The sequence below is a fragment of the Microtus pennsylvanicus genome, chromosome 12 (genome assembly GCF_037038515.1).
Source record: "Microtus pennsylvanicus isolate mMicPen1 chromosome 12, mMicPen1.hap1, whole genome shotgun sequence".
NCBI lineage: Eukaryota > Metazoa > Chordata > Mammalia > Rodentia > Cricetidae > Microtus > Microtus pennsylvanicus.
The window spans coordinates 25,594,677-25,619,234 of NC_134590.1; the positions used below are offsets into that span (position 1 = coordinate 25,594,677).

The 24,558-nt window shown below is 42.2% G+C and overlaps 3 protein-coding genes and 1 pseudogene across 4 annotated transcripts in view; 2 read left to right on the forward strand and 2 right to left on the reverse strand.

Moving 5' to 3' along the window:
- The window catches only part of Ppat (phosphoribosyl pyrophosphate amidotransferase), a 31,929-nt gene extending 28,407 nt beyond the window's left edge, over window positions 1-3,522 (forward strand). Inside the window, exons 11-12 of the mRNA XM_075942920.1 lie at window positions 1,370-1,757; window positions 1,934-3,522. Of these exons, the coding sequence (XP_075799035.1) occupies window positions 1,370-1,566 (197 nt within the window). The 3' untranslated portion in view covers window positions 1,567-1,757; window positions 1,934-3,522. The remainder of the gene's footprint in view (window positions 1-1,369; window positions 1,758-1,933) is intronic.
- Paics (phosphoribosylaminoimidazole carboxylase and phosphoribosylaminoimidazolesuccinocarboxamide synthase) overlaps window positions 1-8,171 on the reverse strand; it is a 51,867-nt gene extending 43,696 nt beyond the window's left edge. The window contains exon 1 of one of the 2 annotated variants that reach the window (XM_075942921.1): window positions 8,079-8,171. Coding sequence is in view for 1 of the 2 variants with exons in the window: in XM_075942923.1 (XP_075799038.1) it covers window positions 7,632-7,647 (16 nt within the window). In the remaining variant the exon portion in view is untranslated. Of the gene's footprint in view, window positions 1-7,631; window positions 7,759-8,078 lie in introns of those variants that run through there. The other variant, XM_075942923.1, reaches the window with a different exon arrangement.
- LOC142832476 (amidophosphoribosyltransferase) overlaps window positions 8,129-24,558 on the forward strand; it is a 34,730-nt gene continuing 18,300 nt past the window's right edge. The window contains exon 1 of the mRNA XM_075942918.1: window positions 8,129-8,536. Within this exon, the coding sequence (XP_075799033.1) occupies window positions 8,409-8,536 (128 nt within the window). The 5' untranslated portion in view covers window positions 8,129-8,408. The remainder of the gene's footprint in view (window positions 8,537-24,558) is intronic.
- Window positions 11,979-24,354, reverse strand: LOC142832922 (zinc finger protein with KRAB and SCAN domains 2-like; annotated as a pseudogene).

Below are 24,558 nucleotides of genomic sequence, written 5' to 3' on the forward strand. Positions count from 1 at the left end.
CACTGCTGTCTCTGCCTCCCTAGTGCTGCCCTCAAAGTCATGTGGTACTGTTTGTGTGAACTGTTTCTCTTTTAGACAGATTGAATCTTGTGTAGCCCAGGGTGGCCTTGAACGCAGAGAGATCATCTGCCTCCTTCTCCTGAGTGCTGGGATTAAGGTGTGTGCCTCTACTTGGCCTCTATGGCTAACTAGTGACTTAGTTCTGATCTTCAGGTAAGCTATTTTTTGTTAGATCAATAACAAAATATCACTATAATCCAGTATTGAGAATTTTTGTTTATATCAGAACTACATCATGGAAAACTAACATGATTAGCTCATAGCGAGTACATTTCCACTAGCCTGACTTCAGTTGTGTGGCTTCTAGCAAAAGCCCCCTTACATCTTACAAAGCAAAACAGTTTACTTTTATACATACATATACAAAGTTGTGTGTAGTGATTTTTCTTCATTCTTCAAAAATATTTTATACACTTTATCCCATGGTTTTTACCTTTACCAGTTTGGAAATAATATACTCAGAAAAAATTGTGTGGACTACATCATTAATAGCTAGAAATAAAAATCCAAATTTCATGCCTGGTGGAGATACTGCCTGTATTGGAAACTCCTGTAAGGGTCTCCCTCATAATTGCATCCTTTCCAGAATTCCATTGTTCTGAATTCCCGCTTTGCCGCCATTGTTTCTTAACCTACACTTATACACAGTGTAGGTTAGCTATTCCAGATCTACACAAAAGTAGATGGGCGGTGCAGTGAACTTTACCATGCTTTTCACCTACGTTCCCAATTTTAGCTTACTATGTTTTCTTTGTGTGTATGTATGTATATGGGACTGTCTGTACATGTACGTATGTATGTATATATTTGTTGAGCCATAGAAATCAATGTGAAACCCTGAATTTAAAAAGTTATTATCATTATATGTTAAGTAGACATTGAACACTATTCTAAAAAGTAAAAGTGCTAGGGCATTTTTTATTTTATATTAGATGTAGGTCAAAGCAAGATCAGAAGAGAAATGACTACACACACACAATCAGAACCCTACCCCAGACCCCCCCACCCCCCCACACACACAGAGAATTAAATCCAGGGACTCCTGCTTCTAAACAAGCATTTTATCCCCAGGCCTCATTCTCAGGTCGTTCCCTCTCCTTTTAAAGGTTGGAACTGTCCTGGGTGACTTGACCTAGAGATCATCTTGTCTCTGCTTCCCAAGAAACTGGGATTACAGGTTAGAAGTCATCGCATGCAGCTTCCTTTTCAGGAACGCTGAAGGAGACTTTCCATGCTGACATAAATGATGCTTTCTGTAGCCGCGCCGTGGTGGAGCAAAAGCTTGTGACGTTTCCCTTTCCTCCTGCAGGAGCAAACAGTGTTAAGTATCTGTCGGTGGAAGGACTGGTTTCATCTGTGCAACAAGACATCAAATTCAAGAAGCAGAAAGTGAAAAGACATGATATTACAATTCAAGAAAATGGCAATGGTCTGGAATGCTTTGAGAAGACGGGACACTGTACAGCCTGCCTCACCGGGCAGTACCCTGTGGAACTGGAATGGTAGCTGCCTGGATGGAGTGTCTTGAGACTGAACTTGATCAAGAAGTGGTTTATATACTATCTGTTACTCAGTTGGTACAAAAGAGATACCACCTGCTTGTGTGTGTCTACCTTTATAAGCTCTGAGAATTCCTGAGGTTATTAAATTGCTATAATTGAATCATGATGGTTACATGTAGTACAACATGTAAGGAAGTTTTTTTTTTTATTTTTTTATTTTTTGGTTTTTCGAGACAGGGTTTCTCTGTAGCTTTGGAGCCTGTCCTGGAACTCCCTTGGTAGACCAGGCTGGCCTCGAACTCACAGAGATCCGCCTGTCTCTGCCTCCCAAGTGCTGGGATTACAGGAGTGTGCCACCACCGCCCGGCTAGGAAGTTTTTTTATACAAGGATTGACTTCTCACCTAGGAGAAGGCAGGAGGTGAATGGTATTTCCCAGGCCCATGCTTGAAGGGTTTGCAAGAGGTTAGATTAGGGATGTGTAATATACACAGGACAAGGGGCTTTATAAGGTTCAGGAAAAATCTGAATTCCTCGTGCCCCATAGAGATCTAATCTGTAGTCTAGTCTGAAGGAGTGGCCGCCCCCTCCTCAGCACACACATCTGTGGTTCTGAGGATCAATGGACAACTCAAAACAAAAACAAAAAGGAAAGAAATAAAAACTACTTGAGAAGCTGAGGCAGGGGATTCTTGGGTTCAAGGACAATCTGGGTTTTCTGCCTGAGGATTAAGTGTCTTTCTGTGCCTCGGAGCCCCCGTTTATTTAAAGCATCTAATACCCAGTAGGAACATGAATACACACCATACATAGGTGTTTAGAGGTATCATTTTACCCTTATGTTTTAATAGCGCATGGTCGTTAGCTTTTGCTAAGTAAGTTTTCACTTTCATTAGGATGGAGAGAAATGTTTAGATTTGCAGACCTCTGCCGTCTCTTTGGGATGCAGAATGATAGAAAAATGTATCTGAGGCCTTCTTTTTCCTACGCTTGGACTCGAAGATATGATCGATGACATCTAGTACCTTAGGATACAAGCCTAGCAAATAACTTAGTACATTGGAAGTAGAAAACAAAAATTTGAATTCCAAGCAAGCCTTTGTCCTTAATTTGATTAGATTTGGCTGTCTGGATTGAGTGCTTGATAGTTTACAGTCATGCATTTCTGTATACATACAGACATAGGATTGAAATTGAGCAAATAGAAACATACTAGGGGCCGATTTTGTTTAATGGCTCAGACAGCCACTGTTGGGGAATTATTTGCCTGTACCCAAGTGTCAGTCAGCTCATAACCATGTCTTTTCTGCTTTGTTTTGTTAGGTCTAGTGAGATTTTAGTTTCAATTTTTTTATGATGTAGATTTAGAGGATTGTGGTGATTTCCTTACTAACTCATGTTTGTGTAAGTTTTCACGTGCAAAAACATTTTTCTATATTGTTGCCAAAATTGCTGTAGCTTCCCAACCCATTTAGAAACATAGTATTTATTAATAACTGAAATTATTAGTCTGCATCTGGTATATAGTCTCACGTGTTACAGAATAGCAGTCAAGATAAACTGTTAGTACTTTTAGGTCATGTGCTTTGGTGTCTGGAGTGCTCCTGTGACAGCTGCAGGCAGGTTGACATTGTATAGTCCTAGGACCATTTCAGTGGGCGGAGCCTTGTATATTAAATGCATTACTTATGGTGGGCTGGAGGGTAAGCCTTTAGGTCAGTTTTAAAATGGCCTTATTTAAATTTGATGTTTTAAAAAGAAACTCAGGGAAAGTATTAAAACCAAAATCTCTAATTTGACTTTGTGTTTTTTATAGTTTTTATTTTGTTTTATTGGGATACTTTTATAAAGGGAAATGATGTTGTGGTCGTTTGATAATTGTACAGCTTTCTTATTTCTTCACTGTGACCTTTTTTTTCACTAGTTTCTCAATCTGAATTAAATTAACATTTTTTTCACCAGTTTCAAGCCTTCCTTTATCTGCTTTAAATGTATATAACTTGAGTACAATATGCAGAAAAATATGAAAAATGTTTGAACACAGTTAACATCAGAAACCAATGTAAGCCTTTTTTTAAAACCTTTTTGTGATCTTTCTTGGTGACAAATATATGTAATAAGTATGTTTCCATGTGTGCTTTTTAAAAATAGTCCTCAGCCAGGTGGTGGTGGCACATGCCTTTAATCCCAGAACTCCGGAGGCAGAGGCAGGCGGATCTCTGTGAGTTCGAGGCCAGCCTGGACTACAAGAGCTTGTTCCAGGACAGGAACCAAAAAGCTATGGAGAAACCCTGTCTCGGAAATTAAAAAAATAAAATAAATAAATAAAAATAGTGGTCATTGGTACATTATGGTAAAACCATGAAGACGGCAGCCTCGATCATACCTGGCACCAACTAGTGAGATCTCATTTCTCTGATTCATTTTAATAAGTAGCCTATCTCTTATGACCTGTGCAAATTTATGCCAAGTAGGAGGGCAGTAAAGTAATTTGAAAGTAGAATGCTGAATCAGCACCATACAGAAAGGTTTCTTTGGAAACACTGGGAGCCATTGTTGGGTGTTCAGAGTCTTCAAAGGTCTTCAAAAATGCAAAGGAAATAAAAGTGGATCCCTCTTCCCCAATCTAGACAATGGGGTCCTATGTAGTGTTAAAAAGAAACAAGCTCCTTGCAGTTGTGGTGCACATCTTTAAATTTGAGTACTCAGCAGGCAGCAGCAGGTACGCCTCAGTGAGTTCAAGGCCAACCTGGTCTGTGGAGTGCGTTGTAGGATGGCCGGGACTGTTACATCAAGAAACAAACAAACAAAAGAAGAAGAAAGAATCTGTTAAGCAACACAAGCTTTAATGCATAATCACATGGAAAGGGCTGTGAGAATGTACACACTGATTTCAACTGCCTGGTTGTCTAGGGAGACAGAAACAGACAAACACAACAGTAGTATCAAGTTTCAGGGAGGAAAGGAGATTAGGGACAGCACTCTTGAAACACTGAATCCTAAAGGCCACAGCATAAAATCTGTTTCCAGCCTGCTGGAACTCAGAACTGGAAATTAAGCTGCCAGGTGATGCTGGGAATTGAACCCCAGTCCTTTGGCAGCTGGTGTGTTTGACCAGCTCTCCAGCCCTTTTATTGGTTATTTTTAAGGTACATATCTTTACATTGTGGCCAATTGAGGAATAAATCTACTTTTTTTGAGACAGGGTTTCTCTGTAACTTTGGAGCCTGTTCTGGAAGTCTGTTTACCAGGCTAGCCTTGAACTCGAGATTTGCCTGTCTCTACCTAATAGTGTTGGCATTAAAGGCATGCGCCACTACCACCATTTGCTATAAATCTACATTTCTACCTGTTTATTCCTATTATGTATGTGTTACATCATTTCCACATGTTTAAAGTTCTGGTCCAATGTTGATTAAACTGCCATTTGTTGGCAGAGGCTGTTTATGGGTTTCCCAGTGGCTAAGCCCCGAAATAATCACACAGAAACTATATTACTTGCAATACTGTTTGGCCAACAGCATAACTGCATTTCCGGCTAACTATTATACCTTAAACATTTTTATTATTTAATATCTTACTACGAGGATCGTAGCCTACGGGCAAGGTTTCCATACTTGTCTCCAGCCATGGCTCCATGACTTTTCACTGACTCTACCTGCTCTCTATAGATATCTCTTCCAGCCTGCCTCTATTTTGTTAAGCCACTGGCTGAAGCAGCTGTATTTCTGTCAGTGTTTTCCACAAATTGCCGTTGGATTTTTGTAAGTCTAGAGCATCAGTTATGGATCTTTGATACAGCTTTTTGTTGTTTTAGTAACACAAATTACTGCCCTTACCATAAGGACAATAAGAGATAATTTATTATGAGCCAAAAATGTGAGGTCACGTTTCAGGAACACAGATTGGGTTCCTTAAAAATCGTGTCCCAGGCATGTAAGCAGTTCTATGAGGTTGTATAGCTGAAAGACACAGGAAAGTAAAAAACCAAGGTATTTTCAAAATCCATTGGTGGGAATTAGGTGGATTACAGCAAATTTAGAGACATTCCATTCTTGTGGGGGGGGGAGGTCCTGAGATGATGGTCATAGCTGCGGGCTTGGTGGAAGCTAGGCTGTCACTCACATCCAGAGAGGCTTCAGCTGACAGACACTGAGGATGTCGGCAGACAGCTGTGTGGAGGTTTTTCTTTGGACCGCCAGCTCACAAAAAATGACATGGAGACTTAATAATTAAGAAAGCTCGGCCTATAGCTTAAGCATATTCCTCACGAGCTCTTTTTTTTTTTTCTTTTTCGAGACAGGGTTTCTCTGTGGTGTTGGAGCCTGTCCTGGAACTAGCTCTTGTAGACCAGGCTGGTCTCGAACTCACAGAGATCGCCTGCCTCTGCCTCCCAAGTGCTGGGATTAAAGGCATGCGCCACCACCGCCCGGCCCTCACTAGCTCTTATAATTTAAATTAACCCATTTATATTAGGCTGTGTACTATCGCATGGTGTTACTTCTCCCATCTTGCACCTCCTGTTTTCCCTTTGTCTCATGGCAGCTCCTGTGTGCCTGGATTCTCTTCCTCTTACTCTCTCTCCCAGGAAATCCTACCTATACCTCCCGCCTAGCTATTGGCTGTTCAGCTTTGTTTTTTTTTTTTACACCAACCACCGCAGCACACCTTCACACAGTGTACAAGTGTCTCACAACACAGGTGGGCAATAAACCTGCTGTTGGGGTATCCCAAGATAGTGTGAGTCTGCAGATCCCAGTCAACCCTGCAGACACATTTCATTAGTTGGTCCACTTTCCCTTGCAGAAACTCTGACAGAGACATAGCTTTCATCTGAGCACTTCCTCTGTTTGTTCTTTCGCCTTGCTGGGGACGGAACTGGGGGGGGGGGCACACTGGCAAGCGGTCTGTTACTGATGTAGATACCCAGCCGATCAATATACACACATTTTTTATTCTGAGACGTGTTTCTTCTTTGCCTCCCAAAAACTCCCCTAACTTCTGATATTTCTCTCTGTGTAGATTTCTCGGCCACTGGTGTTTAGACAAACCTCAGTAAAATGACTCTTCAGGAGGTAAGAAGTTAAAGTACACATTTATCCTAATATTACTTTAAGTTATATTAATCATTTTTGTTAAGAATTTTTCCTAACGCGAGCTCTCTGCTGAGGCAAATTCCCAATCAGGCCAAATCAAAACAAGCCAATTTATAAGCAGGAGGCCTCTAACATGACTTCCTGGAGGAAGGAAAAGGGACCACGTGTTTCTCACATAAATGGACTGTGGGAGTGGTCCTATTGGCCTGACCCTCCCCCGGGGAGAGGTCAGGACCTGGCATGCTAGGATTTGGAGTCCAATCAACACAACTCTCAGGCCTGCGGGCTAAGATAGATGAGAGGCGCTGGGGTCTAAGCTCCCAATTTAACAATTTTTATCATTTAGGTTGTGCTTATTAAGGAGAGACTAAAGGATTTTACTAATAGAATATTTAAATTTCTCCAATAAAGACCACATTTGTCTTTCAAAAGAAACCAGCTGAAGCATTATATAGTGGTTAAACCAAGAAAAGCACAGAGACACCACTGCAGTCCTTGTCAAGTCTTTTAAAATGTTGTATTTCTGTACACTAAATATTAACAGCTTTCAGATATTCGCTGGGCTCAAGATGAAATCGTCATGTAAGTCTTGGTGTTTTAAGTGTTTTGGAGGCTGTCAAGTGGGAGGGAGATGGGGACTTGAGAGAGAGTATTTTAGGCCTTTCGTTAGTTTTAGGACATTTCTCCTCCGGGGCACCTTCCCACTCTGCTACTTTCCTCCTCTCCCGGGGAGTTTTCTGGGAATTTCAGGAGGCCCCGGGTGCTTAGTGTCCAAAGCACGTCCCCCAGCACGTGGACCACACGTGTGCAGTATCCGGTACCATGGCGCCAACGTGGGTTAGCCAGGCGGGCACTGTATCAGGAGGGCTGCAATCCGACCCCGGAGCTGCACGAGTCCACGCCAAGCATGCAATTCCCTGCTGGAGGGTGTGTGTGTGTGAGGACACCAGCAGGTCGGAAAGCCTGCTACTCACCCTCAGCTGTCGCCATGATTCTAGGTGGGATGAAGGTGCAAGACAGCGCGGGAGAGTGAAGCAGCGGTCGGGAAAATAAGACCGAATAGAGGATTAGAAGGGCGGGGAAGGGCAGTGCAAAGAAGAGGCGCAGCCGCTAAACCTGAGCAGATCCTGTGACCCAAAGGCGACAGCGAAGTACCGCACTGGCCGCGCCCGGTGCTGGGATCGGATACCCACGGGCTTCCCGCCGCGCATGCGCGCCGACGAGACACCACTTCCGGGCGGCTCTGCGTCTTAATCCCAGCGGCGAAAAGTGGCGCGCAGGCTTGGGCCCCGCTGGCCGGGAGAGGGTTCTGTGTTGGAGCGTACCAAGTCCCGACGGCCGGGGGACAGCGTGCGACCTGGGGCACGCACGGCTCAAATCTTTTGAGGGGTAAACACCACCAACTGCGCTCCACTCATCACCTACGTCTCGGGAGCGGAAAATAACGGAGATTTCCACGTGTGGAAACAGTAGCTGCCCAGACCTCACCGGCGGAGAGCTGGCCACACCCCTTTGACTCCATAGCTCCGCCCCCGATCAGCGCCGTAGCTGATTGGCCAGGCGCTGGAGGCCCAGCTGGCAACATCCCCTGGAAAGCGCGCGCCGCCGCAGTAGCGAGAACCTAGCCCGCGGGGAAGGAGGAGGCAGTCGACAGTGTGAGCTTCTGCGGCTTACTAGAGCAGAGCGGACAGCTGGTTGGTGCTCGGACCACGCCGCGGCAGCAGGTCCGTCCACGTGCTTTCGGCGGCGCCATGGACATGGAGGAGTCGGGGATGCGTGAGGAATGTGGCGTGTTTGGGTGCATCGCTTCTGGAGAGTGGCCCACGCAGCTAGATGTGCCGCATGTGATCACTGTGGGACTCCAAGGGCTGCAGCACCGGTGAGCAACAGGATGAGGTTGGAGTGGCAAGTCTTTGCTCAGCTCCGCGAGCGGCTTCCCTGTTCTGGAGCTATGGAGACCGCAGGACTAGGAGGGTGGATCTCGGGAACCAGATCAGTACCTGCGCAGCGCATTGACCGAGTGGGCGTGGGGTACGCCTTGCCCCATAGACATTAACCTAGCCTGTCGAATTCCTCCCTAATGCACTCTATGGTTAACTCCAAGAATGTTCACCTCTCTTGCGGGTTTGCTTGCAGTAGCCAGGTTGGGAGGAATCGTTTAGATCTCCATTAACCTAGAACTATTCTTGAGATAAACTTTTGTAAGGTCAGGTGTTGGCTGGTGAAGGTCCTCCAACGCTTTTTAGTCTTTTGCGCGTGACCTCCAGCTTGCAGAATCTTTGTTTGCACGGGCAGAGCTATTGAGCAGATTGTTAGCCTGAAAGCAGTTATCGGTTTGGGGACCCTAGAGTTCAGACCCCAGGAAGCAGGTCTAGTTCATATTCAGAATGAGTCACCATACTAGTAGATTTCTTATACCTTAGCTTCATAGGGCGCAGATTGATTGGTAAGCTTTTTTTTTTAATTTTTTTGTTTTGTTTTGTGTTTTGTTTTTTTCGAGACAGGGTTTCTCTGTAGCTTTGGAACCTGTTCTGGAACTAGCTGTTGTAGACCGGGCTGGCCTCGAACTCACGGAGATCGGCCTGCCTCAGCCTCCACCGCCCAGCTCTGATTGATAAACTTTTAAATAATAAATGAAAACAGTAAGAGCCATTAGCGAACTCCCTTTAAAGGGAGAGAGGAGGAGTGCTTGATGTCAAGATACATATTGACTTGGAAAAACGGGGAGATGCCTTCGAGGTAAACAAAACAACACCTGACTTAACAGGCAGTTAGTTTAAATCTATTGAAGGAATAATACAGGCTTTGTGTGTTTCCCCAAAATCTCGCAAAGTTTCCTTAAGACAATGGAGCTGAGCAGTGACTTCAGCAGCGTGGGTGCCACAGGTATCAGTGCATTCCTAGTGATTTCCTTTCCCTCACCAGCTCACCTTTGCCTTTCTCACAGACCTAAATGTGTGTTTGGAGTTTCACATTCTGCATGCTTTTTGTTTATTAAAAAGCGTCTGCCAGGGCCAGGCAGTGGTGGCGCACGCCTTTAATCCCAGCCGAGGCAGGTGGATCTCAGTGAGCTCGAGGCCATACTGAACTACAAGAGCTAGTTCCAGGACAGGCACCAAAAACTACAGAGAAACCCTGTCTCGAAAAATAAAAAAAAAAAAAGCATCCAGGAGCCAGCACTCACTGAGATCTGCCTGTCTCTGCCTCCAAGTGCTGGAATTAAAAGCGTGTGCCACCACTGCCAGACTATATTACATCTTAAATTATTGAGATCTGGAAATGTGCTCAATTGTTGAACTCTTGCCTAGATTGGTGAGGGCCCTCGGGTCAGTCCTTAGTATTTGAGAGAGAAACAGAGAGAGAGAAATTTAAATCTGATTATGTGATTCTGAGGAGCAATTTTCTATACCATTTTTGGATTTATTCGAATATCACATTAGGAGCAGTGGGAATGGAGGTAGAGAATTTTAGACAACAGAGGGAAGTGACTCCACCTTTTTCTCCACTGTGTTTACATTGTGGTCAGTTACTCAGAAATTTCCCTTATATACTTCATTTTTGTCTTTCTATTTCTTTAAATTTGCCTGTGTAGGGGACTATATGTTGTTTCTCTTTTTAAGTTAAAACTACAGTTTGCCAAGTGAGTGGCACAAGCTTCTAATCTCTCAGCATTGGAGGTGTGTGGGTAAACAGATCTCATGAGTTTTAGGCCACAAAGTGAGTTCCAGGCCAGCCAGAGCTACGTAGTGAGACCCTGTCTCAATAAAAAAAATAGAGCTTGATTTTTAATTGCATGTCCTACATTATGTTTCCTGTAGCTGCTCTTATATGAAGGTACTATGAGATTAGATAATGTGAGGACATTGAAGATAAGATGTGTTAGTGGCATCAACGGATTGTATTATATAGTGGAATGTTTAATCTCAGCATTGACAAAAACACAAAGCAAGACGCTACCAAGGGAGGGAGGGAGGATTTGCTTTATTAGGATGGCTCTTTACTGAAACTAAGCAGATCTTGTTAGGAGACTTGGGTTGAAATTAGGACTGTGAGCTGGGCGGTGGTGGCGCACACCTTTAATCCCAGCACTTGGGAGGCAATGGCTGGCGGATCTCTGTGAGTTCGAGACCAGCCTGGTCTACAAGAGCTAGTTCCAGGACAGGCTCCAAAACCACAGAGAAACCCTGTCTCGAAAAAGAAAAAAGAAAGAAATTAGGACTGTGATATTTCCTTTTCTTTTGAACAGCAACAATAAGCTAGTTTCTGGGGAATAAACGTACTAGAAAACGACTTATGATTTTCGTAAGAATCATTAAAGTTTATCGAGTTCTCACAATAAATCCTAAGTGAAGGAAAATTTTAAATCAGAGGAAAGTCCTTACTTTGAAAGAATTGATTTTAATTGGAAAAATCAATGGAACACCCTTATGCTTAGAAGATATAGTAATTGCCCACTACCCTAAAATAGCAGATCAGTGTCAAAAAAAACCAAAACAAAACGAAGAACAGTGTGGCAGTACTCTAGTGTTATATTTTAAAGGTGGCAGTAGTACACACCTTCAATCCCAGCATTTGGGAACCACAGGCAGTTGGATCTCTGAGTTCAAGGCCAATCCTGGTCTACAGGGGGGTTCCAGGACAGCAAGGGCTACACAGAGAAACCCTGTTTCGATACACTGAGAAAGAGATGGAGTTTGCAGGAAGGTGAGTGACTACGTATTGTGGATTGTGGTGGCCTTACTGAGTTAGTTCCCTGAGAGCAGGTTGTTATTGTGAGAGTGAGCCTAACCCTTGCATTGTTTGGCCTCTGTCCACCTTTGCTCTCCCGTCTTCCTTCCTCCCCATCTCGCTTGACCTTTACCATGAAGTCATCCACATTGACAGCTTCACCAGAGCTAAACTGCTGGGACTTCCTGAAAAGATGGGCTTTCAGCCTCCCAAACTGACCAAAATAGCCTTTTAAAGAAACAAAATGCCTAACCTGGGCATGGTAAACTGGCCTTTAATCCCAGCACTTGGGAGGTAGAGGCAGGGGCATCTCTTGAGTTCAAGGTCTGATCCATTGCAGAGCAAATTTGAGGATAGACAAGGCTACAGAGAAACCCTGTCTCACAGAAAACCAAAACCACAACAGAACACAGTGCTTTGCCTGCTTACATCGTTATAGGGACTGAAAATAGATGACGAATGTTGTTAGATAGGAGATGAGCGCCCTCTGTCAGGGCGCTGTCAACGCCCCAGGAGAGGAATCAAAACCAACAACTAATAAGTATTTTTAGACTTGTGAACATTTGGGAAATTTACTGATTGAGTTGAAGGTGCTATTGAAAGAAACAATCTGTAGACTCTTCCATTTCTGCTAGGCTTTGGGGAAACTGGTTTATAATGATCTCAGAAGTTTTCTTGAGAGGTGCAGACACTGGTTCCTCCACAGCCCCAGAGGGAGAGACAACCTGCTTGGGATGCAGTGTCAGCCCTTTTCCCAGAGTTGTTGAGGAACACACAGGAGGAGGTTATCAGAGAACTTGTTTGGGTGCTGAATTAAGGTTGGTGACGTTAGCCAGTAAGCTGAAACACCAGCTTAATCTTGGGCATCCTTTCTGATAACTTTTAGATCTGTTTTCTCATGTCTTGGGCTACACCTAAGCATTTTAAAGTTCTAGTATTGCAATTTAGTCCGTTCAGAATGATGCTTTTATGTAGATAAGCCAGCTGCAATCTCATGATGGATTTGCTGGAGGTCAAAGGTGGAACAAATCATCTACCCACATTTTATATTAAAGGAAAAGTGGTAATGTAAGATTTTCACCTCACGTGAGTTAAAAGAGTTGAGATGTAGGAGTCGGGCATCAAGTTCCCTCTACTCCTACACTGTGGCTGTGATCGAAGCATGGGATATGTATTCTGAGAAGTGCATCATTAGGCCATTTTGTTGCTATGATCCTCACCACTCTTAGTGTGCAAGTTTGTTCAGGTCACTCAGCAAAGAGTCCTGATCCAATAAGGAGACCTGGTAAACATTGGGTGTAGAAGGTCGCTGCTACAGTAACAGGGCAGTTGTTTACCTCACGGGAGCCTTTTTTATAAGGAACAGAGCACTGAAATATGCTGCAAAGACAGAAACAGTCACAGCGTTGTCTGCTACCAGTGTTGTTGTCAGGTGCCATGTACTGGATGAGTGTGCTGTACTTTCAAATGACAGGCAGCGTGGCTTCCTTGTCAACAACATGACCAACCATGCAATGTTTTGTCCTGTGGTGCTGTGGGATGTTACCAAGTGACAGTTTTCAGCTCCTTTGTAATTTTACACAATCAGTCTCGTGTATACCATCCATCTCTTACCAAAATGTCACACAGTGCAGCTTTGTTGAGTTCCTGCTGTGTACGTACAGGGCACCTTGATAAGTAGGGGAACACAGGGTAAACATGGCTTCTGCCCTCTTAGAAGCAGTAACCTACTATTCAGAAGCACAGGCTTTGCCAGTTTCCATCCTTCTGAATTGGCCATAATGATAATACCTACCTCATAATTTGTACAGATGAATTCTTATATATAAACTGAATAGTACCTGGTATAGGTATGCCCTTTGTCTCTGCCCCGCCCTTGGGTGTGCACTCAGCAGAGATGCATACAGATGTTCGTTGACTGCCAAGCAGTTACTCATAAGGGCATCTATTTGAAAAAAAGGAACTGGCATATTATAGTGGAGTGGCGTGGGGAAGTAGTGGGATACATGCTGGTACAATTGACCATTCCAGAGTAATACAAAGAAAAAAAGCACAATTAGGAATGGATCTCCTAAACATTGCTGGACGAGAAAACTTGACATTTAAAAGTTCTCACTAAGGAGAGAGAAAGCACAAATCTTAAGCTAATCTGTGATGACAGCGATGGCCTTTATGGACTGGAGTCAATAGCTAGCCGCCTTGTAGGGTCTGGTATTTGTTAGTCTGGAATTTTAATTTTTGTTGTTTTACATACTTTTGCCATGTAGCCCAGGCTGGCCTTGGACTGGGGATCTTCTTATGGTAGCTTCCTATATAGTGGCCTAGTCATATGCTGTATTTATATTTGAATGCTGGTCACATGGTGTTGTGTCTAATTGGGATCATAGACTAGAGCTCAGTTTCTCTGATCTTCAGTTCTGTGGACTTTCCTGTGCATAGGGAGCCATCTGTCTCCATGTGCTCTGTCTCCATGGTTTCAACCCATAAATACTGGGAGTATTTTTTTTAACTGTCTGTACTGAACAATAAAAAGACTTTTTCTGGTCATTGATTTTTAGACAAACTGTAACTTTCATAGCAGTTATATTGTACTATATTGTATAATTTCAGCAATCAAGAGATGGCTTAAAATATGTAGGAGGATAGGTACAGATTATAAACAAATACTATGCCGTTTTATATGAGGAACTTGAATGTCTTCATAATTGGGTTTCTTTTCTATATTGCTTCAAACTACCCTTTCTAGTATTTGGTTGCTCACGTGTTTTGCTGTTTAAGACAGGGTTGTCCCAGGCTGACCTGGAGCTCTACTTCATCTCAATCGGGTCTTCCCTCAGCCTCCCGAGGCCTGCGTTTATAACGGAATGAGTTTTCACATCTGGATTGCTGCTTCATTTTAGAATTTTTATTGGCATAATTCTATAGAGACCTCAGAGTTTTACGTATCTTCAGACTTATAAAAACAGTATCCTACCTTTGAACAAAGCCAAATTTTACAGCTTACTAATTCGTGTGTTCCTTTCCTTTTATGTCCCTGTGTGTAATTTAAATGGTGCAGTTATTGCAGTTATCTGGCTGGGAATGTGTCCAGTTACTTTTAGAGTTCCTCTTCCTCTTGAGCTGAGAACTAATTTCCCAGCATTCTCTACTCTTAAATAGTTCACAATGTATTCGGTCTAATTTGTCAGGGACAAGGCTAAATATCTCTTATCAGGAAAAAGCAACAAGTTTTTCACAGAGAAAATGCCTTGGCGTTTCTCAGGCTCTTGCTATCTTCACGTACTTTTCTCTTGTCACTCACTGTTCCTTGGCTTTCCAAATGACCTTCAGATAGATAATTCTTACACAAACAGAAGAAGGATTATTATTAGTTATCACATATATCAAATTAGGAAATGTAAGTAATTAGAGAAATTTAGGATGAGTTGACTAATTACTATTTTGGTCAGGAATGTAATTTTGAAATTAGGAACCTATTTTTCTAGTAATAATTATAATAATTTCATTAAAAAATAATGGTGTATGGATTTTATTTTTAGAAGTTTTTTTTTTTTTTGACAAATACAAAATGGAAAGTTCTTAGAGTTCTTTTGTTAAAGTCATCGCAAAGCTTACCATGTTGCCATTTCTAGTTCAAGGGGTCCTGCTTCTTAGGATGTAGCCACTTTCTTCATAGAGTCTCCATTCTTTGAGGGTTCTCATTTTTCTTTGCAAAATTCTATATTTGTATTCTAAATTTTTGTATTTGGTACGACACTGTTTCCAGTCTCTGTCTATTCCAAATTGGCCAATCTCCTGTCAATTTCCTCAGATATTTCTTTGGCACTTGTAGTCTCTGAACATTTGCTTTATTTTATCTGCGCTCTGACCTCGTTTTCAGACCATTGCTTTCCGGCTCCCGTGTCATTTGCTGTTATGGAGTGTGTGTAACTTTCAGGATCTTGTAAGGGAATGTGATTATCTATAAATCAACACAGCTCAGTTATTCAGACTTGTTAATGATTCTCGTAGTTTGAGTATCATCCACTTGACACACAAGATTTCCATAGATCACTGAGCATCATAATAACCAGGATGGGGGCGTTGATCTTTCAATCTAACATGAAGACAGACTGCCCCTAGATGTATCCGCTTGAAACCAGTAGGTTGCCTTCATTGGATTTCTATAACTACAGAAAGCTGTATTATTACTAATTTCTTTTGGTAAGAAATAGAAATAGACATTTTTCTATATCTCTCATAGCATATCCTGCACAGACTTATGTATAATAAGGAAGTTCTGAGGTAGCATGCAATAGAGATCTAGTTTCCAACTACTTAAGATAGCATGTTTTAGACAGAAAATATCAAAAGAACACTTGAAATCCAGCCACCTAGCTCCTGTTCCCAATCTTTAATGCTTTGATTTGTCTTCTAGGGCAGCGTTCACATTATTTTCCTGTGTTAGAAAACAGCGTAGCAGTTTAAATTTAATCTGTTCTTGCAATTGAAGGTTGTACTGAGCCACTGTCGGAGCACATTTCTATCCTCCAAAACATAACCTTGAGACTAAGAGTATTTGACATCTTCAGCCACATTTTAAGAGGGCCATGTTGGAATTGCCTCCTTCAGCATCTTCACGTATTCCATGTTAAACTTCAAGGTGGTGTGCTGGGCTTGGGCCTGGACTAGCATTATCAGACCAAGTCTGTTGAGCGCCTGGCTAAGGACGATCTCATTTGCTCTTCATCGTAACTAAGGATGCTCCTTAATGCAGTTGGTGTACAGAAGGAAGACCACATTAGTGGTTTGTGCTTTCATGTTGAAACAGTGGTCTGTATTCACTCAGAAGGGTTCCACTAGGTAGATATTTAATTCATGGGTTTATCTGGTGTGCTCTACTGCATGTAGGAGATGTTTGCAAGTCAGTCAGTTGTTTGCACCCGGGGGAGGCACTGCTAATCCTGAGGTGACATTCTGAATTGAAGTGTCTGATAGTAGTACTTTTTGTTTTCCCAATCTCAGTTATACTTTCCTATACTTGGGACAGTATTTTAACAATAGTGCACTGTTGCCGGAGGTTTTTCCGCTTCTCCAGCCAATAGCCGCTGAGATACCAGCCCATAAAGGGCTGGTCTCTCCCTTTAAAAAAGTGGCTACTTCCCTTCTCGTTCTCTTTACTTCCTGCTCCGGTTTGGCAGCTACTAGACTTCTTCCAGATTACGCAGAGGGCTGTCGTCTGGATTGGTGATCTGTAAGTTTCTTCCGCTTTAAATAAATACCACCCTATCAATCATAATTCCAAACTGGTGTGGGATGTTTTATGACTTACGCTTTCAGTGCACTGTGTAACTAAGTATCTTGAACAATATAGATGTTTAGAAAATTGACGTTTAAGTTTTGTTTTTGTTTTTTGTTTTTTTTTTTTAAACTTCAAGACATGGTTACTCTGTGTAGCTTTTGGAGCTCTTTATATCAGGCTGTCCTTGAACTCACAGAGATCAATCCACCTGTGCTGGGATTAAAGGTGTGTGCCCCCATCACCTAGCTAATGTTCTTCTTTGAGACAAGATCTCTCTATATAACCCTGAGCGTCCTTCAGTTTCTATGTAGACCAGTCTATCCTCAAACTCAGAGAGATTCACCTGTCTCTGTCTTCTGAGAGTGTAATTAAAGGTATATACCACCATGCCTGCAATGTTTTTTAAACTAAAAAATGATTTGTTTAATATGCCAGTGAAGCAAAATGTTATTAGGATATGTAAAAGTGGGTATGAGGAGAATTACCCCAGACTAATAAGGACATATTTGCACAGTGAGTCCAAAATGAAGTTTAGATTGTGGCAACATCAAGACTTTAAATGATTGCACTCTGGAATCACATAGGTGGAATCACATAGGCCGCTAATATACAATATCTTTGTATGTCTTCCTATGTAGCCTTGGCTGGCCTAGAACTTGCTATGTTGACCATGCTAGACTTGAACTTATAGATCCATCTGCCTCTGCCTCCCCAGTTCTGGGATTCAAAGCATATGCCAGAATATTCTGCCATTCTGTTCTTTGTGTAAATCGACCTGAGTACTGAATCCTATGATTCTAACCATACAGAGTTAGAATTCTGTAAGCCTCTATGATTATATTTTTTGCCATAGATCAATATATAACTTTTATGTGTGTTTCTGTTTAGTGTGATGGATTCATTAACATTGAATTCACTGCCAACAGGGAGTGCAAGGCATGCCTGAATGAAGGTTATCTGATGTCTTCTCCCTAGGTTTCAGCCATGCACCTAACCCTTAGAGGCTATGGATAGCAAGGTAGCATTGCACTCGGGTCATTGCTGAAATAAAAGTTACCCGAAGTGTGGAAAACCATGGTGCTGCATAGCACTTGGGTGGCGGGGGATGAATCAGAAGTCCACAGTTATCCTTAGCTACATAGGAAGTTAGAGGCCAGTCTGAGCTACGTGAAACCCTCTATAAACAAACACAAGTAATTAGAGTTTGTACTCTGGAAAATCTCCTTGTTTTTCAAGTTTTGATGAAGTAACGTTAGCTCAAGGACATAGCTTTTAGGTTACATTGACTTCTCAAAATATATTACAGCTCTTTTTATTCTTGTTTTTGCAGCTTAGAATCAGGACTTTTCACTTTTACTCTGTCAGTACTCCCGGAATGACAAATGTTTGAGGAAGGAATTAATTTCTGGAGCATATGTATGTGGGTGTTCATTTGTCAGTGTGAGAATACAGTCATCAAGGCTTGAAGTTGAAAACACAACAAGAAACCACAACTCGCGTTTACACTGAGACAGCTACGATAAAGGCAAAGTCTTGCTTTGTCCTTGTCTGCCTTTAACTGAGAATGCCTGTGTCGGGATAATTGCAGATAGCAAATGACCCTTGAAAACAACCCAAGAGCTGAATTTCCTATCGCAAAATTAATAAGTAAGGACCAGCTGTACCTTGTTACGGTAGCTAAGCTACACACGCTGATATAGTGGATTGTTAGCATGGCCTTTTGAAAATAAGTAAAAATATCTTCTTCCCGTTGATGAAAAACTCAAGTTGAAATTTTCTTATGTAGAAAGTCTCAGTCAAAGAAGAAAGAAAATACTATTCTGGGATATTTAGTGAGAGCAATTGCTGGGGCTGTTTTGGTAAACCAGTACATGTCTTAATAAATGCTGGTATATATGGATATGGAAGGAGAGGTGTTACTCAGCAACGCTTCGTAATGGTCCCTCATCTCAAAGTTTGCTCGGTTTTAGTGCCAAATGATTTTCAGACCTCAAGGAAATTTGGACATCTGTTTAAGTCACTGTAACTGGGTAGGTTCATCAATGATTCTGTTAGAAGGTAAAATAGTTCCGTTGTTGGAAAACATTTATACCCCAGAGAATGGAAAACAGGTTCAACACAAAGTCAGGTACTCGCTGAGGATAAACAGTGTGCAAGCTCATTTACACAACTTAAACACGTTACTGTGTGACCTAACAGTTTCACACGGTGAACTCCCGAAAGAATCGGGAGCTGGAACCCAGACCTGTGAGTGCTCTTGTTCACAGCTGCATTTTCTAAAATAGCCTAAAGGCAGAAAGAGCCCTAGTGATTGTTGACAGAGGACCAGTTATGCAAATCGCGGCACAGATTTACCCCGCAAAGTCCATGAACCTGGAAGACATTGTGCTAAATGAAGAGATAAACCGCTGTACAACACTGCATATGTGAATAATCACATTGATGAAAGCAAAGGACAGTGGGTGTCCCAGAAAGGAGAATAATAGTCTCCTTAATGGATCCAAGTATTTCAGTGTGATATCTGTCAACCAGTGAATGGAACAAAATTAGTTTATCCTTAAAACAATAGTATTCGGCCACAAAAGGGAATTGGAAATACCAATCTGTCTGCAGTGCGATTCAAATTTGAAAACTAATTTTAAGTAAAAAAAGAAACCAGGGGCTAAAAACCATATAGTATGACACCATTTATGAGACATTTCCAGAATGAGCAATTCTGCAGTGGTTGCTATTGACTGCAAATGGTCCTCAGGGCAGTAAAGTGTCTACTACAGATCCAGGGTCTTTGCAGGCTGGTCGGGATGCTGTGAAATTTGATATTCGTGACTAGAATGATTTTGAATATACAAAATATGTAGTAATAAGAGCGGCGGGGCTGCGTCCCCAACACCCCAGCCGCCTGCTCGGCTATCTTATGCCCCGAAATAATTACACGGACACTGTATTCTGTTAATCACTGCTTGGCCCATTTCTATGTAGCCTCTTCTTGGCTAACTCTCACACCTGGACTAGCTCATTTCTAATATTCTATGTAGACAGCTAGGTGCGCTTACCAGGAAGATTCTAGCCTAAGTCCATCCTGGGTCGGAGCTTCATCGCGTGCATCTTCCCTGGAGCGGGGAGCATGGCATCTCTCTGAGGCGTCTGCTCCCGAGAGGAGAGCTGTCGTCTGAGATCACTTCCTCTTCCTCCCAGCATTCTGTTCTGTTTACTCCTCCCAGCTATCTTTTAACCAATGAGGGCCAAGCAGTTTCTTTTTATTTAACCAATGACCTTCCTCCATCAAAAATATGTACTGTGAGAGTAACAATTGGTATGCCCTCTGCTGGCCATTTCGGTGCTAATTTTATTCAGAAGTTAGTGACATTTTTAAGTTCAGCAAGGCATTTTAGTACAACCAATGTTTTATTAGAGTTCTTCTCGGATGAATAACATGGCCTTTCATTTGTGGATTTTTTTTTGTTGTTTAGTTTTTTGCTGTTGTTGTTGTTGGTTTTTAGGCTGAACATCTGTGTAACCGTTCAACAGGATCCATTCTGCTCCTGCAGTACTTGTTTAGTATTCTTTATTTTCAGCCCTACAAATCAGAATTGACCTATCACTGTCCTTCAGATCGCCATGCCTGAAAAACACAAGATACCGTGTTTCCAGCCACTGAGACTGGAGGTGACTTGAGTCAGTTTTGTTTCCTCTTGTCTGTACTTCAAACCCAGGAAGAAATACAGTCTTTCTTTTAGATCCAAAGTAATAATAATTATCCCAGCCATTCCATTTTACTCAGTGTAACAGGAGGAGACTGGGAGTTGTTTTCCCTGGCTGCTTTAGCCAGAGGCTTTTAAGCAGTGACTTGCTGGATGGAACCAGCTCATTTGTTGTCTTGAAGTGGAATCAAATTGGTTTTTGTGTGCTATGTTCCCTGGTCCTCTACTGGTCCTATTCTCTGAGAATGGCAACTTCACTGTGATCCCTACTATCAGCTGTGCTTGAGGAGGGTTTAGAATGTAGGTGCTCTAGAGATGGCTCAGCAGTTAAGAGCAATGTCTGCATTCCCAGTGGTCCTGGTTCAATTGCCAGCAACCACATGTTGGCTCACAGCCATCTGTAATGAGATCCTGTGCCCTCTTCTGGCCTGCAGGTACACATGCAGGAGGAATACTGTATATATAATAGATAAATAAATAAATAAATCATAAATGTTTGTTTTCTTTTGAAGAGTGTAGTGCTGAACTGATTGTAACCTACAATTGAGTGTTTCCCAACCTTCCTTATGCTCCTTCTCATGACCTCATCTAAACACAATTTTCAAAGCCATTCCCACAAATCCCATCACCCTGGGAGTTAGGGCTTCAATACATAATTTCCTGGGAGCTCGGAGAGGCACAATTTAGTCTACTTATCACTGTAACGTATAATAATCTTTTGTCTTCACCTGAAGGCGGAGCATCACTTTTCCTGTGTCAGGGCTTTGTTGTCTTCTGCCTTGTGGCTTCCTGAGTCACCCTTGGTGCCTTCTTCAGCAGCAACTATAGGAGCATAAGGAGATTTTATTCCCTTTCAGAATCTCACTTTAAAACCACGAATGCTCTGTGTGATTGTGTTTAGATTCCTCTCCTTTAAGCATCATTTTGGCTTAGTTCATTAGTAGGTATTGACTATCTGTAAATTTCCAAGTCTTCCACCCTAGTCTCCATCCACCCCTTTCAGTAACATCACTGTACTCCCTGTGGGTAGCTTTATCCGAAGACATCTTACATTTAGTTTTTAATCAGCTGCATAAACAGCTAATATACTTTGTCTTCTATTTCCTTGAGAGTTCCAGTCTTAACTGCTATTCCCTCATGTGTTCTGTAGATACACACAGAGTCGCACCATTTAAGCCACTAATACAATCTTTAGGGAAGTGCACGGTGAGGTCCTGAGGACCACCTTGCCCGAGCCTTCCATTTTAGGCAACAGTTTCTGTGCTTGGCTGCTTCGGGGTTCTGTCCATCTTCTGAGAGACTGACATAGAAGGTGGCTTCCTGACCGCTGGTCCATTTTACGTTACCTGTGTGTGCATTGTATCCCTGTACTTGTAGCTACGTTGACTTTGAGGATTTTCTGATGTTTCACTGAAGACTTATCCACCCCTAAGGATTTCTTCCCTGCTATTTTTAGATTTACTGTGTTATGCAGTTGTTATGACAGCTTACCTTAATTTCTGTGATCTGAGATTACGTGTTGGGCCTTTGAAAATTTTATCTATTTTGAAATTTGTTCTGAATAATCCTACTTTATTTCTTTCTTCCTTTCCAAGTATGTAAAAAAAATTATATTTTAGAGGAGAAAAGTATGCATTAGCTCTACTTCATTATCAGTTCAGCAACTCGTTAATGAAACATTTCAGGGGCCACCTCCTGGTTCAGTGGGTAAGCGGAATGCAAGCCTGGCAACCTAAGTTCACTGCCAGGAGCTCTTGTAAAGATGGAATGAGAAGCACATTCCATAGAGCTGTTCTGACCTCCACGTGTGCACAGTGACACAAGCCCTGTGTAGCATCTATGCAAAATAACTATTAAGTAAGTAACATTTACTGAAACCCCTTTAACTCGGATTGTGTTCAGTTTATGCAGCTGACCCCTCTATAGTGTGATATGTTAAATGTACTCTTCCCTCCCTACCTGTCTGGTCCTCTCCCGTTCCTGCACATGCACAGCCTGTGGCTTGTTCCCCGTCTTGGAATTCATGCCTTTCTGATTTCTGTCTTTTGTTGTTTCCCAGAATTGCACCCAGCTCAGTGAAAAATGTCATATTCCTGCTCATACCTAGGCCTCGGGCTGTTTTTACAATCTTGTATTCATAGTTTGGATTTTTGTGCTTGGTTCTGCACTGCTTTCAGTTTTTCTCTATTCCAGTTTTATGTCTTTATTCTCACTGCTCCCTCTAGTTGTTGTTAGATGGCCCTGGAGAGCCCAGACTTCTGGTCCAGTCCAGTGCTTCCTTCCCTTGTTTGCTAACGTTGGGATAAGAGTTGAATTAATAGGGGCTTCCATTATCAATGTACAGATACCTGTATCTGCCAGAGAGAGAAGAACATATATGGATTGTATACCTCAGACAAGAGGCATAAACAGACACAGTATTATTATTATTTTATTGTAATCTCTTCTCTCCTCCCCTCATATGGACAAGTATGACCTTGAATTAATTCCTTTTTGGATGGATTTTCACTGCTGTTCTTAATAATTTATTTTATGTGGGTTGGTGTGAAGATTTCATATGAGATCCCATGGATTTGCATACAGGCGGGTATAAACTGCCATGCAGGTGCTGGGAATTGTACCCAGGTCCTCTGCAAGAACAGCCAGTGCTCTTAACCATTTGAGCCATTTCTCCAGCCACAGACACAGTATTATTAAGTCATTTCCACAGGGGATGGGATAGTAAGTATGAACTAGCTCTCTTCAGTGAGGGATTGAAATTAATTTAAACATACATGGCTTCACTGTGGATTTGCTTTTAGATGTGAATTTGGTTGTCTTGTTAGAAAGCTGCTCTATGCATTCATTATTGTGTATCAGCTTAGCTCTGACATTTCTTACCTGGTTAAAGAGTAAAGCTTGGAACCCAGAACGCAGTATTTCTCGGAGACCCGCGTTTTACTAAACAAATCAAGTGACTTGGAAATGATCTTTCAGTATAGATGAGTAACAGGGAGAACTCATTAATACTAAGTGTCTATCAAGGAAAAAAATGTCTGTGCTCCTTGAAGTTAAGAGCCAGCCTTACTTTCCAGCTTGACACTAAATCGGTTTATTACCTTTTGGCCTGCTCTTCTATACCCAGTTCTCTCTGATGCCAGGGATCTACAGTAAGAGACCCTGAGACAGCTGCTGGTGGCGCTGATGGTTTGCTGGGAAGGGGAATTGGATTGGTGGAACTGACAATCCCTGCTGATTTGGGCATATTTTATAACAGAGTGGGCTGATGTAGATTAAAGTCATGTTGATGCACCGTGGGTGAGGACACTTGCTGCCAAGCCTGGTGACCTGTTTGACCCCCTAGACCATGATATAGAAGGAGAGAACCAGTGTCTTCACATTTAAACTCTCGACATTGAAACTGTTCAAAATCAGGTTTCATGATTAATTGAGGCTAAGTTGCAGATAATGAATATTCCAGATTTAATTTAAAATTCTAAAATCTAAATCTAGATTTAAAATTCTGCTTTAGAGAAGCCTGAGGACCAGGTGGTGATGACAGATGCAAGGTGGATCTCTGAGATTGAGGCTAGAAAGTGTAAACGAAGTGAAAAACAAGACAGTTTTCTTTTTTATCTGCAGTGATCTCTGGGGTGGTGCTTGAGCTCAGGGTTGCCAGGAACCTGCTTTTACCATCCTTCCCTCTGTCATTGTGTGGCAGGTTCATACCGCATCTAAATCATGGAAGAACTTCATAATTCTAGCGCTGTCTCCTGAGCTGTGGGTATTCTTAACTATCCTGTATTCATACGTGAGCTTTTTATACTTTGCTCGACACTGTTGCCAGTCTGACTGCTCGTACTGACTGCAGCCTTCGGCAATGTAAACAAATGCTCCTTTATTTCTCAGTGAGCCATAAAGTTGCTTTTGTATATTTCTTTCTACCCAGACACTTAGGAAAGCTTTAATCTCCTCCTCAGTGCAGTGGTTTCCAACTCCAGACCCCATGTTGAAAGTGACCTGGAAATGATTCACTATTTCTAGCTAACATTGTGTTTCCTAGGAAACTAGGGGCCTGGTTGTCAATCAGTGCCTGAGAGCTTGAAAGGATGTAGTTTTAACTGGTTCAAGCTGCCTAAGGGAGTAACTTGAGCATCTGCCAAATAAGCTGGCTTGTTGGTTAAAGAACTCAGGACCTAAATGATTGCTAAT